At 37.7% G+C, this 17,063-nt stretch overlaps 1 protein-coding gene across 22 annotated transcripts in view; it reads left to right on the top strand.

The window, feature by feature from the left end:
* Window positions 1–17,063, top strand: part of DST (dystonin) — a 480,329-nt gene that overhangs the window by 359,410 nt on the left and 103,856 nt on the right. For all 22 annotated transcript variants that reach the window (XM_046005408.1, XM_046005389.1, XM_046005387.1 and 19 more), the window contains 8 exons: window positions 4,867–4,990; window positions 7,971–8,179; window positions 8,807–9,124; window positions 9,616–9,782; window positions 11,618–11,774; window positions 12,703–12,829; window positions 15,135–15,197; window positions 16,065–16,306. In XM_046005408.1, the coding sequence (XP_045861364.1) occupies window positions 4,867–4,990; window positions 7,971–8,179; window positions 8,807–9,124; window positions 9,616–9,782; window positions 11,618–11,774; window positions 12,703–12,829; window positions 15,135–15,197; window positions 16,065–16,306 (1,407 nt within the window). The remainder of the gene's footprint in view (window positions 1–4,866; window positions 4,991–7,970; window positions 8,180–8,806; window positions 9,125–9,615; window positions 9,783–11,617; window positions 11,775–12,702; window positions 12,830–15,134; window positions 15,198–16,064; window positions 16,307–17,063) is intronic.

The following is a 17,063-nucleotide window of genomic DNA, read 5'->3' as shown; positions in this document are numbered from 1 at the left end:
AGAACAAGTCTGTCTTAATTAAGTTTCCCGGTCCCACTTGATCACGTGTCCAAGAACAGAATATGTGGTAGGGGCAGAGGACAGACTAGAGTGTAAAGGCCAATATTTTGGTAGAAATTGCCAATGGCTTAAAATAATTAAGATTGTCTACATGACATTTAGTTAAGAAGTGAGGTATTTTTAATATAGGAAAGTGATTACTCTAAAAACAACACATTTTAAGTTAAGGTCTTTATCAGGAAACTGAGTCCATCCTATATGAAAGTAATTTTTCTATAACTAGAGCTAAAAGAAAAAGAAGAACCCAAAAGGATGCTGTAGTTTTAAAGTTAAACCAGTACCTGGATTAATTGTCAAACAGAGGAAAACTTTCTTGGTATGGGCCGCGGAAGAAGACTCTCCTAGTTGTCAGGCAACCAAAGGAACATTGAAGAGGAGAGCAACGTCTCAAAAGAGAATTAATTCTAACTAAGCCACAGCGTAACTTTAAAAATTAAATATGCAATTTAGGTTGTTCTTGGCATATGTTCTTATTTTCCTTACAGATGATCTCAGTGTGTAGCAAGGATACATTTTTAGGAGGATTGGGCACTTTCCATTTCTCTCAATTTTATTAACATTTAAAAAGTATTTTTCTTCAGCAGTAATAGAAACACATAAGACTACCACAGAAAATTCAGTTTTCTCTACACTTACAATACTAGCATATTCTGCTGGATAATAACTGTAACTCGGGGGTATCCAAGTTGGTCGTTTGACACATTTCTGTCCATAGCACATTGTTATTAGCATTATTATTCAAAGGACTGGTGCTGTGTTGTCAGCACTCTGATACCACTGAACTGAACTGTTAATGACTCTAAGCTCTGCTTCCAGAAAGATCCATGGACAGAAAACATTGTGGTTCCTTACCAGGCACAGAAAGACAGGATTTGGGGACCAGTTTAGAGGCCTGGGTTTGGGACTAGGCATGGAACTAGGTCGTGTTGACTGACAGTGTCGACATTTGCACTGAGCTCAGGGATGTTGTAAGCCAGGTGTCTCCTGAGTCTTGGACAAGTGCCCTTTATAAGTTTCACACGTTTCTAGTCCAGGCGAGGAGACCAAGGTCATAATCTCTCAGTAGCCCCTTGTCGTAGATGCTTCTTTATGTTTTGATTTCATTGAAATCCATTAAAAACTACATATGGTACATATTTCAATTTGCAATTTTATTCTGAAGCTCTGTTGTGAACCCCCACCCTAGTTAAATTATAACCTGATATGTGTTAGGGATTAATAATTGTTGACTTGAACATAATTATGAGAGAAAAGGCATGGAATGTTTTGAAAAGAAGAGATGAATAAAAAAGTGCTTCTCTTGTGATCCATTTCTAAGTTTTAGGATGCTAGGTTGGGCTGACGTTGGTACTGAACGTTTTGTAGAACCATGCTGACTTTCACATGTATCTATCCTGTAGACGTTTATGTGCTAGGCCCACTGTTAGGCTTTGTGAAGACACAAAGGTGTTAAAACTCTGCCTCTCCCCTTGGAGAACTCACATTCAAAAAAAAATTTTTTTTTTGAGGTATTCTTAGCCTTATTTCATCTCTTAAATAAGTATGCAGTGCCAGCAAACTGTGTCTGCGGCTTGGACTTCAGCCTGGTTCTAGGTAAAGTTCCTGTCATGAGGAATTGTCCTGTAACTAAACCTGTAAAAGGATTTCCTAGACAGATCCACTTTGATACAGAGTCTTTGGCCTCTTGGGACAATTTTAGGATCTGGTACACAGATCACAAATCCCACTTTGGCCATAGCTTGCTAGGCTTTTGACATATATGGGCTGCCCGTACATCGTGTAAATTACTTGAATCTGAAAATTAGTTGAGGAAATATATGCCATTGGCTGTAGGTGTTTGCTTTAGTCTGAAATGAAGGCAGAAATAGAAGAGGATCTTTTGGGATCTTACACCTGATGTTTTTACTTATTTACTTTTCATTCATTTACTTCTTTTAGAAACTTCTAGAAACTTTTTCAGTGTCCCAAGCACTATGCTGGGCAGTGAAAAGGAAGTGGAATAGAATAAATTCCTTGTTCTCAAAGAAGTTAAAGAGACAAATCCAGTATTATTCACAGGGTATTTATGGGAGCCCCTGGGGGAGTTCTTGCCAACTAGGGGTAAAGAGAAAGTTAGGGGGTTTCCCAGCTGACTGTTAATGGGTGAACAAGAGCCAGGCTCAGGATGATGGGGGGATAGGTAGTGTGAGAAGGTTAACATATAGAGGTGTTAAATGTTGGGTCTAGCTTGAGCAAATAGTTATGAAACAACTGTGTTTTTGGACATTTCTGAAACAGGAGGTGGGAGAAGATGAGATTGAAGGTAGAATTAAGGAATAGATGTCATTGTAGGCTCAAGTCCGTCGTTTTTATAATGGCAATGGGAAGCTACTGAAAGATTTTAAAGAGGGGAGTGATATGGTCCAATAATGTATTGTAGGTAGAACACACTGGGGGAGCTATGTCGGGGAAGAGATTGGAGGCAGGGGGCTCGGTAGGATGCTTTTCTCAGTTGAGTGCAGTGATCCAGAAATACAGAGCAGCAGCCTGCTTTTAAAAACACATTAAGCAGGTAAAATTGTCAGGGCCTGGTGTTGGATTTGCATGTGGAAAGGAGGGTTGAGGGAGCATCCAGAAGGAAGCTCAGAGTTATTGCTTGGGTCATGAGATGCAACAGCAGGAGGAGTGCAGGTGTAGGGGGTGAGATAATGAGTTCAGATTCAGTGTTTTGAGTTTGAGGTGACTGTTTACACCCAGATGGAAATGATCAAGAGGCAGTTGGAAACCTGGGCCCATGGCCAGGGATGAGTTCATCTACAGTTGGGCATATGGGAATTTGAATTTGAAATCCGAGTGTGAGACTGGAAGAGGAGCTTGAGTAGCTCCAGTGAAGTGAAAGTCAGGCATGGGGCCTGGTGGACAGCCCATTTGGATACAGATACGTCAGAGGTGTTAGGAATGCGGGGCCAGGCTTCTGGAAGACTTTGTGGTTCTTGCCTCTGTCTCTTGTCTCTCTGTTGCAACTGTTGAGCCACATGTACTTAGAGAAGTAGGGCCTTAATTCAGCAAATCCAGGGTTCTGGTATCCTTTCTGAAGGAAACAGCATTGTTAACCTTCTCCATTTTCTCTCTTCCTATAACTTCTGGGGACAGAATTATTCCAGTCCCATTTCTACCTCCTTGATGACATCTGTTCTTTTTTCCTTCTCAGCACGTACGTCTAAGAACCGTCCATGAGTCCGCCTGGCCTCCTCCTCTAGTGCCTGCAGCTCTGGCGGTCTCGTTGTGGGGCGTGGCTTCCAGAGCTTTATGTCTAGTTCTAGCCTGTGTTCAGAGTCACTCCACTTCCAGCTTCACTGGTTTTGTTTTTTTTTTTTTTTCTTTCTATGTGAGGATCCTAAGAGCTCTTTGAAGTCATAAATTCCTAAACTCTCCTTTGCTCCTAAACTTGCTCCCACTTTTGCTTATGAATTCCATTAATTGCCTAGGCTCAAAAACACTGGATGCTTCTCTTGTCTCTTCTTTTTCCTTATTCCTGCCTCCTTAAGCAGTGATATCCCATAGAACATTCTGTGAGCACGGAAATGCTCTATAATGTCTCCAACATGGTAACCACTCATTACCCTTGGCTACTTAGGACTTGAAATATGGCTAGGACAACTGAAGAATTGAATTTTGAATTTTATTAGATTTCAATTAATTTAAAATTTTGAAAGCAGGTAGTTTGTGGCTACCGTATCTCAAAGCACAACTTTAGAAAACCATTTATCAAGAGACCCTCCCCAACTTTGTAACCAGTTTAGTCTTCCCAGCCCAGAAGGGGCTGTCTCCTCTGTTCCTGCTGAATTTGTTCCAACTAGCATCTCTGCTTCATTTCTTACTCATGTCATAATCCCACACAGTGCTACTCATTTAGCTTTCTCTTAACACAGCTCTGAGCATGTCAACCCATACTCAGAATCCTTGAACAACTCTCCATTGCTGCAGGATGAAATGTAACCTCTTTAGCTGGACAGTCCTATTGCTCTTTATTCACCCAGACACATTCTCTACCTGGTTGGGACCCTCCCCTGTCCTGTGATATTTCAGTCCCCGTCTTTGTTCACTCTGCAGGGACATGTCCTCCCTACTTCTGCCTGCCTCCTTCCATACCTTCCTCAGGACCCAGCCTAGTACCACCAGCATGGAGAATGGTCCTCATTTCCCTCTGCACTTAGCCCCCTCTCAGCTTCCAGTAGCACTTAACGAATTCCTAATATAGATTATAAGATCCATACAGGTGAGCTTTGTATCTGGTTTTGTATTTTCACAAACGCAGCAAGATTTTTTTGAATTTGTTAGATGTTAAGTAACTTTTGTTGAATAAACAGAAATAAATATGACTTTGTATAGAAACAGAATTCCTTATTTCCTTATGTGGAGTCAGAAATGGTCCTAAAGGTGGTTTTGTTTTGTTTTTGGCATTAGGTTGGTTTTATTTTTGTTTTCTGGTGGTTACTAAGGGTCTCGTCCAGGACAATACCCTAAAAGGGGGATGAAGGGAGATCTCAGGTTGGGGAGGAGGGTTGCAAGATCAAGAACCAGGCGACGAGTCATGAACGTATGCTCAGTGGTTTATTTCAAGACTGAATTTATATTGTCCTCACTGGTTGATGCCTTTGCTAACACCACTTTATAACTGGCCTTATTCTAAGGACTCTGGAGTAAGTTGATAATGATGAAAAGATTTCTATGTCCAATGTTACTTTATTGTACTAGAAATAATTTTTTTATTAGAAATACATCATTTAGTACTATTGAGTATAACTGAAACATTCGATCCTCCAGGCTCTGCAAGGACAGATATCAAGTCAACAGGTTGCTGTAGAGAAACTGAAAAAAACAGCTGAAGTGCTTTTAGATGCTAGAGGATCTCTGCTTCCAGCCAAGAATGACATCCAGAAAACACTGGGTAGGTGTTTATTTCCCTGCTTGCTTTCTCACAGGTAGATTCTCCATGAAGGTGTTCTGATATGGAGAACACACTCACGGGTGCGTATGGTGTTGCTTCTGCCCTTTCCCTGTGAAATAGTGCTTCCCCATCCGGGAGGAGGCATGCCTTTTGGGGCAGGTATATTGGGAATGGGGGTTGTATATTTTGAGAAGAGTTTGTTTAAAGTTTATTGTTATTTTTAGAAAATGTAACAAAACCTCTTCCTTTATGTAATACTCACCACAGAAAGCAGGACATGAGATTCTTTTGGTGGAAGGCATTGGGCAGAGTTAGACTCTAAACCTATGGCCAAAAGAGTCTCACTGAGGGGTCTTTATAGAAAGCAGAAGCATGGCTGGCATTAAAAGACATGTTTTAAAACAGTGTTTCCACCTCCCCATTTTCTGGAAGCCTTTGAGTGGTCTCACAGGGCTCTGATTACCCCAGTTTTCTCCAGTAATACTAGAAACTTGTATCCATTCATAGTGGCGCTTCTGTGCCCTCTCACGTTAGAGTCGCTATCTCTTGAGAGAAGAGCTATTGCGTGATCGTATTTAGTTTAGATTAAGTGCACCGTGGGGTATCAATAAATGTTTGCTGCCTTACTATATTTTCTGCGTTGATTTGCTAATGTGTAGTTCAAGGTTATTACATATTTCTATGCATGAAATAAAAAGCATAATGTTTTGTAAGATGATTGGACCTGTGTTTCACACCAAAGCATGTCTGAATTAAAATCTGAGTAGAAATTTTAGATGAGGAGAAGGATGAAACTTTCCTTTTCTAAAACCAGTCTATGGAAGGAAAACTTTTTTTTCATTCTTGCTTTTTTGAGCATGCATCCCTGTCAAGAAAATTTCAGCATATACCCCATGTATACGTGTGTATTTGTAAGATATACTATCATCACATTATGTGTGCTATAATTATAAAACACAAGAACATATAATTTAAAAGCATAAGATAAAAATACGAATGAAAGTTCTAATATTTTGTTCCTATATCCCAGAGTACCATCTTGTCATCCCACATTGGCAACCACTGCTATAAGGACTTGGGCATGGAGATTTGGAGGAAAAGAAAGACTATTATATATATGTGCTTCTGTTATTTGAAGAGGCATTTTTCCCATTGTTAAGGGTACATAGTTTCATTTTTATTAGCTTAAAAATTCACGTTATACATTAAGACTTTAAAACTTCTATCTGGCATAAGTTTCTAGGACTATGTGAAAATACATTTAAGATATAAAGGAATTTCTCTAAGCTCTATCTGACCTCTAAGAAAACCAACCACTTAAAAAAATAAGTCTTAGAGTAGATTTCATTTCGTACCTTTTTCTTCTAAAATAATATTTACTTAGTAAAAGCAAGAATTCACTTCAGTGACAATATTTCATCACTAAGAAATACAAAAATAGTAACACTCAAAACGTGCCCATTCAGTACAATAGCTGACTTTGCTTGGGAAAGAACTGCTCAAAGCTAACTAGATTGCTGATTTACCCTGCTGACACACAGAACTGCCCACCTGAGAGGCAGCTCACCTGCTAATCCGTCACCTCCTGTAATTCAGAGTATTTTCTCTGTGACTTCCAAAGAAGGCTTATATTTGAACTTGCTTCTTGTTTTGTCTGCTGATAGCATATTCAGTGCATCCCCCCGACACCTCCTGCCCCCCTCCCTGCTCTGCACTCTCCCAGGCTTCATCCTGTTCTCTGACAGGACCATTGACTGTCGCCTTAGATTAGCTTATCTTAACCTCTCAATTCAGTGAAAATTTGTCAAAAGTGTTTTTTCATGTTATAGTAAAATAATCAAAGAGAAATATTGCTTCTGTAGATTGTGTTCCATGGGCCAAACACAGCATGTAAAATGTTTTCACTCTCATGTCTTTGCCATCAAGAGTTTTCTAACTGAACATACAATATATCCAACTAAAGCATTCATAAATAACTAAAATGCTTTTCAAATTATTGGACAATAAGTAATAAATTGATGATTTATTCCAGAGAGAGATTAATACATGAAAAATCACTGTTCTTTGAACTTCTCATAGGTCTGCAGTATAGAATGTGGGATGTTAAAGTATAGAACTTTGTGTTTGAGTGAAAACTAGGCTAGAACAGCATGTTTAACATCTGAAGTCTTCAGAATTGAAAATAAGGTTAAGCTCATCTGAGATAGGTCAACCTATTAACCTTATTTATTTTTCCCTTTGGTCTGCTGTTAAACTTTTCATATAAATTCTATTTATATTTTAGAATCGTAATCTCAACCTTTCTTATTTTCAGTGGATTTTCCTCATCTCTTTTCTCATTGTATATGTCTGTTTTCTCATATGTGCGTCTGTCAGTTTCTGTGCTTTCAAGTACTTTACTTAGACTGTGAAGGTTGACAAAAGCTTAAGTACGTGTGTGTGTGTGTGTGTGTGTGAGAGAGAGAGAGGAAGGGAGAATGTATGTTATACACAAGGGAGAGATAATTTTTGTATGTAAAGGTTAATTCTTGATATATTTTTTTATAGCTGTGTATTGTCCTTGAGAATAGCTGTGTATGAGTGTCATCTTTTTCTTTTTTCCATGTAGTTATCTAATAGTACGGCTAATTTGAAAATGTCAGATTGAGAACCAAAGATTGGCTGTTTAGACTGTTAACATTTTTCTGGGACACTTCAAATGTTTGTGCATCCAAAAAGCTCTTTTTGAACGCAGATGACATATGTATCAACTATTTTTTTAAAAAATACTTCCTTTTTTTTATATTTCACTGAGATCTTTTTCTTCTTTTGTTAAGGTTTTAGATGGTGCCCTGATTATGCATTTTGAATTTATCATTTAAACCTCTTTTCTTTTTCCAGTTTTGGTGTGTAAATTGTGTGAACCACCATAGTGTATTTTTGAAAAGGAATAGGGCAAAGAGAGCTTTGTGGTTAACACTTTCTGATCTTTCTGGTCTAGATGACATTGTTGGGAGATATGATGATCTATCCAAGTCTGTTAACGAACGAAATGAAAAACTGCAGATAACCTTGACCCGCTCACTGAGTGTGCAGGATGGCCTAGATGAAATGCTGGACTGGATGGGAAATGTGGAAAGTTCTCTGAAAGAGCAAGGTCAAGTGCCCTTGAACTCTGCTGCTCTCCAGGATGTCATCAGTAAAAACATTGTAAGTGACATTTGACAAGAAAAAAAAAAAAAAACTTAGATGAAAAAAAAACCCACTTAAATAGTCCCAAGAATGGGTAAATTGAAGATAAAACTTAAGGATAAAGAAAAGAAAGTTTCCTGAATAAAACTGTGAAAAGCAGTACTGACACTGAGACACATGTGTGAAACAGTTTTTCTCTGAAGAAATAGAGAGAGAGCTTTGTATACTTTCTCACAAATGTAACTCATTACAGGGGGCTTATACATGCCCAAGGCCTATCTTGTTTATCACAGCTTCAGCCAGCTGCACACGAGGTTAATCAGATCAATCTTGGTGTTGTCTAGCCTTTTAAAAATTAGGACCCTCGATAATCCCTAGGCTCTGTTAAATCCCAAGGGTTGCCGAGTAGCAGCCGTCTCCTGCCTTGCCTGGGCAACTTGCCAGCTGTTCGCCACTCTGTCCTGAAGAGATTTGGGATGGTGTTCCTCAAAGGACAGATCAAACTTGTCAGTCAGCCCCAACACTTAACTTTCCTAGTCACAGGTTGTTCAAGCTCATGTGGTTATGTATGGTCATATTTTAACACTCTCTGACATTGTTTGTAAATATCATGATAAAACATATGCAATATTTGGTTCATTTCAGATGTTGGAACAGGATATCGCAGGTCGTCAGAGCAGCATAAATGCCATGAATGAAAAACTGAAGAAATTCATGGAAACCACAGATCCATCCACTGCCTCCTCACTGCAAGCCAAGATGAAAGACTTGTCCGTCCGGTTTTCAGAAGCAAGTCGTAAACAGAAAGAAAAACTTGCCAAAATGGAGGAGCTAAAAACCAAAGTAGAACTCTTCGAGAACCTCTCAGAAAAGCTCCAGACATTTTTAGAAACAAAAACTCAGGCTCTCACTGAGGCTGATGTGCCAGGAAAAGATGTTACTGAATTGTCTCAGTATATGCAGGTATGTCTTCCTGAATATTCACGAGGATGATAAGTGTGTGAACGCTTCAGACCAGCTCACACATGTATTAGCAACATGAAATTAGCAATCATCATTTTCATTGCTGATGGGTTGGTAAGGATCTGTCCTTTCCTACTTCAAAAATCCCAAACCCCATCTTTTCCTTAAAGCCTTTTGCTCATTGATTAGAAATGAACACTGTTTCTCATACATATACTTTCCACATATTAAAGATGATGTAAGTATCATATGCCAGAACCCACAAAGAGACAGACTATAAAGAATGCATTTTAAATTAAATAAATTTACTTGTGTTCTCTTCCAGACAGCCTAACTGCCTGTGTATTTATATTTAGAGTACTGACCATAGGCAGGATCATTCTGTGAAATTCTGAGTAGAGCCATTCCAGTCCCATACGTACCTCTTGATAGAATGCCATCTGGAGATCTAACAACATCTTAGATTAATTAAATATCCATATGCTTTGTAGGAATCAACTGCTGAATTCTTAGAACACAAGAAAGATCTTGAAGTTTTACACAATGTTTTGAAGGAGATATCTAGCCATGGCTTGCCAGGTGATAAGGCTCTGGTTTTTGAAAAAACAAATAATTTGTCAAAGAAGTTCAAGGAAATGGAGGATACCATCAAAGAAAAGTAAGCATCACTTAAGAAATTGGATTTTAATCTACCTAAAACTTAAAGAATGAAATATTTTTATTTGCTCATGTAGAAACCTGAGACAAAGCTTGGGAATAAGCATAGGGCTACTTTGTAAGTGCTTTTGTATTGATATTATTTTCCTATTAAAATTGAGTGCATTTTTGTTAGAATATTTAGGATGGGAATTTGATAAGTCTAACCTTAAAGTAGAAAGCATTATGTAGAAAATAGTGGTGGTTGTGTATTACTGAAAATAATTTAAAATCAATGTGGTCTCTGAAGCCTTCAGCAAATACCACAGTTTTATTTGCAAAAGCAGAAATAACCTTGAGAGATAGCTCATGGTTCATCGCTTTTGGGGCTAATTCAGAAACTGCTCAATTTCAATATAGTTTTTGATGGCTTTTTTCTTTTTTTGGTAAAATAGTTTATTTTTATTTTTTTTATTTTTTAAAGATTTTATTTATTTGTCAGAGAGAGAGAGAGGAGCGAGAGTGAGCACAGCAGACAGAGTGGCAGGCAGAGGCAGAGGGAGAAGCAGGCTCCCCGCCGCGCAAGGAGCCTGATGTGGGACTCCATCCCAGGACGCTGGGATCATGACCTGAGCTGAAGGCAGCTGCTTAACCAACTGAGCCACCCAGGTGTCCCTAAAATAGTTTATTTTTAAAGAATTGTAGGTAAGAAATGACTCCGTGAACAAGCAAGATAAGAAACAAGAGAATGCACCTAAGTTGAGCTAAAAAGCTGTACAGGGATAAATCTTGTAACTAGACTTCTCTCTTTCTGATCTCATGTTAGTGTAGAGTATACCTCTGGTTTTTCTATAGACCCCACAAAGATAGAAAATAGTTATCTTTTAACTCTTCTTTATTTCTTCAGAATGCTCTGCCTAAAACTTTTGAGCACTCTCTATTACTATTTCCAGAGCTACGTTTTTCATCTTGTCACATAATATTTAACTCACATCACATGGAAAGTATGTTCTTGGTTTTCTGAGGTGAAATCTAGGTGGTTTCTTTTTCCAGAGGGTCCAGTTTTAAAACCACGTAGTCATCAGTAATTAGTCCAGCTGCAGTGGACCCTTCTGTACCAGTATTCCACATACATGCACATGGGCACACGCCATCCACATGCCACTCACATGCCACCCACATACCAAATGGATCTGTCCTCATCGCTGTTCGTGTGCTGGGCATGTGCCCTTCCTCCATGGTGCTTAATATGCAGAAAGATCCATATGGTTCACTGTGGAGTTTTTTGAGTACCTGTCTGGGAGGCAGTCATTAACATTCTTTAGTCCCTTGGTCTCACCTCATGTTTGAAGAGTTCAATCTAGACTCTCTGAAGCACCTGGTTTATTCATCTGCTGAAGTGACTGTAGTGTTGTGTAGAAACCACTAGGTGGCGGCATGGTTTCCTCAGATTGGTGATTTGTGAATGTTTCCCTGCTGGTTCTGTGCCCGCTGGCATTAAGTACCATGTAAAGTGGACAGATCAAAGTTTGCTGAATCTAAATAATGTTAAAACTGTTTATATAGCCTTAGAGTTTATGTAGCATTATAAAGTGCCATTACTGTATGGGTTACGGATTTCTTAACTGCTCCTATCTTTGTCTGTGGAGTGTGCCTAAGGAATAAAGTAGTGGATTTTACTTGGCACCTATGAGACATCTCCTCCTTTTGTCCAGGGTTGGAGTTTGCATGGGGGAAGTTTTTTCCCCCTTAATTGTAGGGCCTGATACAGGAATAATAAATTTATTTACTAGTAATTATTCCTTTGGAGTATTTTCTTTCCGTGACTTAAATTCTTCAATAATTTTTGTTATCTAGAAAAGAAGCTGTATCTTCTTGTCAAGAACAGATGGATGCTTTCCAAGTCCTTGTTAAGTCACTGAAGTCATGGATAAAAGAAACAACGGAAAGAGTTCCCATTGTGCAGCCTTCTTTTGGTTCAGAGGATTTAGGAAAATCTTTAGAAGAAACTAAGGTGAATTGTTATCTACTACTAATTTCTTCTTTGCCCGTGTGAGTAATGGGAGGTGAAAAGACTATTAGTTCTTTCCTTTTATCTAACAACTTAGATCCCCATTTTATCTTCGGTATATTTTGGTTATATTTGGAAATCATGACATAGCTTTACTCCTTTGGAGGAAGAGCATACATTTTAAGTTAATCTGCTTTTTAAAAGAGATGTATTAGTGAGTTGCTGACTGTTCTAGTACCCAAGTTTTCTTCCCCACCAAATCTCTACTTACTTTCAGCGAGTTTTTTAATACTGCTTCTCCTAGTGTTATGTAAAGGATCCTGCTCTTCAAGTCAGTATTTAACTCTAGCTCCAATATATCCCTGGAACCAGTATTTGAAGGTAGAAGTTGTTTGAATCTCTAGTACAGATACTGCACAAGTCTTTTGTTATCTGATCCAAATCAAAACTTATGACCAGTTATGGCAATTCTCCCACTCCAACCTTGTGGAGGTGCATACTGTTAAAAAGTCATTGAAGTTTTGGGGATTAAAACTCACTATTAAATAGAATTCTGAATCCCCCCCCCCCGCCTTTTTTTAGTCATTTCTGGCACATTTCTTCTTGTAACTTGGCTGGTAGCAAGTGCAGTTTTCAGACTGACAGTTGACAGTTAGTTTGGAACCCATGGCAGCTAGAAATAGCCTGACTTGCATTGTGGCTAAGAGCAGAATGTCAGATTGACCATATCTCACTTCTCACCGCTAACAGTGTTAACAGTCACCTGGGCTGTTAGAACACCTGGGCATGCTGCCTTTTTTTCTATCCACTCCCCCACAAATCAGGACCCGCAGTCATCATTGCTTTAAGATATGTTTAAGAAATTGAATTATAATGTGTAACTTTGAAAATATTATGAAGATTGAAAAATACTGTGTTTCTATATCTCAAGAAATTACAAGAAAAGTGGAGTTTAAAAACACCAGAGATTCAGAAAGTAAACAACAGTGGGATCTCACTATGTAACCTAATCAGTGCTGTGACTACCCCCGCGAAGGCAATAGCAGCTGTGAAATCAGGTATGTGTTTTGTTTATATCCATGGCAGACCCTCTAAGAACTAGGTCCACCCATGTTACTTACTTCTATTTCCCTTAATTTTTAAACTAATGTGTAAAATAAGCTCAGAAATACAAAGGGAGAGTGACAAGAAAGATGGCATCTAGACATGCCCTAAAAGTATGTTCCATGCATGGAATAGTATCTGTACTAGTCAAATTTCAAATCCCTCTTATGGTTCATTTTCATAGAGACTACAGTTAAAATGTAGCCAGATTAATGTGTAAGAATAAGGAGGATTGTATTGGGGAAAAGGAAAGATCAGATTCCAGTTTGTTTTCTATTTTAATTAATGGAGATAACTCAAATTCTACTTGAAATATTTGATCAATGAGTCCAGTTTCCTGGGAAAAGAGAGGTGAGGGAAGGAAGCAGCTCTTTTCTGTAGAGTAGATCTCTGTATTTTGAAAAATCCCCATCTATCTTATTTTCTACACTGTTCCCCAAGAAAATTATATAATGGGTTAGCCAGCGTATATAAATTGTAGTCATGATTGAGCCACTCAACAGAAGTGGAGAATTAGTAATGATTCTTTAAAATTAATTTAAGATGTTGATATGTTTTTAAGTTTAAAACATTTATATTGTTAATATCAGGGTTTTTTTTTTTTTCCCCAAGAATAGATGGAGGCAGATCGCATATCTTTATTCTGAGAGTCTCTGAGTACCCTCTGGTTTTTCTGCTCCGCCCAGCCCCCCAGCTGCCCCTATTGTGAGACTGGTGTTGCAGCTGGGCCTCTTGCAACCGTTTATTCCGCTCTATTAACCCCATTTCAGAGCATACTTATATTTATATGGCGTGATGATCTCTCCTTTCTCTTCTAATCAGATTTCCTGAAATGTCAAGTGTTTTGTTTTTTTAAGAAAAGGAATTCTATTGTGTTTTTAGTTCTTCACATCCACTTTATATTTGCAATAAGTAAGGTTTTTGTTTCTGTTTTTCCTCCTACTCTTGATAACTACCAAGCACAGTAGGAATCAGTCTTGACTCAGGATATTTTCACTTTCAACTGAAATGCCACTGTCTGTGATTTTTTTTTTTTAAGAGACAAAACTCATATTAAGATTCAGATATTTAAATATTCCTGTTTTAAACTTGTCCTCCTGTGGCTACTTTTAGGAAATGTCTTTGTGTTTTGTATAGATCAGTAGCCAATGCATACTTGCCTGATAAAGTCTAACTATTTTAATATTCTGCTTATGAAAAAGGAGCCAAGGCTAGATGTTTATATAATTAAAGAGAAGTACTAATTACTACTTACTGAGTAGTTCCTATTTGCTAGACAATCAGTTAACTGTCTTCAATACCCACAGTGGCTTCGAAAGTTAAGTATTATTATCCCCACCAGTATGGTGGGGTGGTGATTAATTTGTCCAGTCACTCAGCTAGTAATTAGTGGGGCTGGGATTTAAATTCAGGTGAGTCATAGACCAAAGTCCAGGCATTCCTAACCACTGTGCTCTCTTCTCTCTCTGTGTTGACAGAATGTGGGTTTTAGTAATAGGGTTTGTTTGTTTGTTTTCCTTTTAACTTTTCTACTTCCATTAAACCCATAATAACACTGTGTAACTGTACCAGACAATTTGCAAATCCTTAAGTAAGGGTTTGTCAGTCATTTATGCTTCATGCAACACACACAGTGAGCAACTTTTGAGCTTCAAGGACTTTATTATTAAAACTAGCAATAAAACAATGTTACCACAAAATTGTTTAATTCTTAATGATGAATGTATATAATCTAAACTTATTAAACTGTAATGTTTAAGGTGATCACTTTACCACTTTAAGAATGAATGTTACGTCCTTTAGGTTCTTTTTTCATCTTTGAATTCCCTGTGGTAATAGCCAGAGTGCTTAAGATAGAGGAAACCCTCAAAAGTATTCATGGAAGTAAATGCATAATGCTAAATTTGCTGCCTAAAATCTATATAAATGAGTCATATCTAGCCATTTTATATAATTGTATTCAAATTAAGTTTTTTCATAGTCTCACATTGTATCAGTGCTGTGTATAAGTGTATTAAACTGGGAAGTAAGTAAAACAAAACAAAACAAAAAGAATGAATGTTATATACCAGAAAGGATCTATAAATTATGGACCTTTGTTTGATTTAAACATTGAATCAATATTTTATATTTTTAAATAGTAATAACATTTTTAAATGATTACTGTTTATGGGGTTTGACTTAATGCCATCTACTTACTATTAATGTGTAGAAATACTATAGGAATCAATGACTACTTCAGTGTTACTATTTTTACAGGTGGAGTAATATTAAATGGTGAAGGAACAGCCACAGATACTCAAGATATTTTGTCAAATAAAGGTGAATAGTAACTTAAGTGCTTACAATTACAGTAACTTTGGTTTTGTTTTGTTTTTTCTTTTTTTGAGAGAGAAAATCTTTTTAGAGATGAACAGTAGTTATATTGAAATGTCAACTTTGAGTTAAAATTTATTTATTTTATTATTTATTTATTTTATTAAAATTTATTATTTATTTTTTAAAGAGAAGGAGAGCAAATGTGATTGGGGGAAGGGGTAGAGGGAGAGGGAGAGAATCTCAGGGAGAGTCTGCACCAAGTGTGGAGCCTGTCTTGGGGCTTGACCCCATGACCCCGAGATCATGACCTGAGCTGAAATTGAGAATCAGACACTTAACTGACTGAGCCACCCAGGGGCCCCTAAAATGATATTATTTTATATCATAGTCATTTTCTCATAAATCTATTTATATCACATTCCATGTAATTTTGTTCATCTCAAGTTAGTGAAATCTGGTAGTTTGGTTTGGTATTTGGTTGTGTTTTCTTCTTTTTCGCTAAATAATCTAAGATATTTTGTCACTTGGAATAACATTCTTTGAGATATTTTCTTGAGTTTGATTCCTAAGGACTTAATACATAGCATTTCATGGCTTTGGTTTCCCATTCCATTGAAAAATCTCTTTTTCATTTCACTTGTATTATGCAATGTACCTAAATCATTAATTATTAAATAGTATTATAAGGTAGTTCTAAAAATTCTTTTAGGGTTTTTAACCCTTTAGTTCTAAAAAATCTATGACTTTATCATAGTAGGCTTAATATGGACAAAATAGAAGGGAATATCATGTAAAGCAAACTTTTATTCTAGAGCTTTCCTCTAAACGTCCTGAAAATGTATGTGTCTGATTTTATTTTATTACTTTAAGGACTGACATCCATTAAAAAGGATATGACTGACATAAGCCATGGTTATGAAGATCTTGGCCTTTTACTTAAGGACAAAATAGCTGAACTGAATACTAAACTCTCCAAATTGCAAAAGGCTCAGGAAGAATCCAGTGCCATGATGCAGTGGCTCCAGAAGATGAACAAGACTGCGGCCAAGTGGCACCAGACACCGACACCAACAGACGCGGAGGCCGTGAAGACGCAGGTGGAGCAGAATAAGGTACATCCTGCAGATGCATTTCCCAAAGACTGAAAGAGAACAGACCAACATCCAGATCGGAGGCCGGGGCCTCAGGACCCATGTTTTGATTCCCAGCTCTGTAGCCTTCAGCAAATAACTTGCCAGTTTTGTTTAATGTGCCTTTCTGTAGAAAGTGATGATCACAGTCACCTGTTTTACACACACATTATAAAAATGAGCGAACTATTGGGGCATAAGCACCTTTGCCACCTTTATTTTTTAAATGGTTTTATTTTTAAGTTTTATTTTAAGTTTTATTTTAAGTAAGCTTGAACCCACAACTCTGAGTTCCATAGTTGCATGCTCCACCAACTGAGCCAGCCAGGCATCCCAACTCTGCCACCTTTAAATCAGGTTAAGTCTTGGATTTTAACCGGTCAGCTACTGAAAAATATTTATTTAGGTATATTAGGGATTTGTTCTGTCCAACATAAAATAGGATAGCTCACACTTTCCCTTTGTTTAATAGGTGGCTTTTCTTTCTCCATCTGTCAGGATTGGGGAAATGATTTTACACATTTGTGACAACAGTGGCAAAAATGTCTGTGTTTGAATTCTGTAGCATGTTACCGAGGACAGTGTTGATGCACTAGTAGATTTTCAAAGCTGGCAGCCTTTATCAATACTGATTTTCTTATCAGTTACAATATTATTGATGTCATCTTCCTTTTTTCCAGAGGGATTTGTTTAAGAATAACAGGAAGTTCTTCCCAGCTCCCGGGGACTAGAGTCATTT

Source organism: Meles meles, chromosome 5, assembly GCF_922984935.1.
Source record: "Meles meles chromosome 5, mMelMel3.1 paternal haplotype, whole genome shotgun sequence".
Classification (NCBI taxonomy): domain Eukaryota; kingdom Metazoa; phylum Chordata; class Mammalia; order Carnivora; family Mustelidae; genus Meles; species Meles meles.
This window is presented reverse-complemented; position numbering and strand designations above follow the sequence as displayed.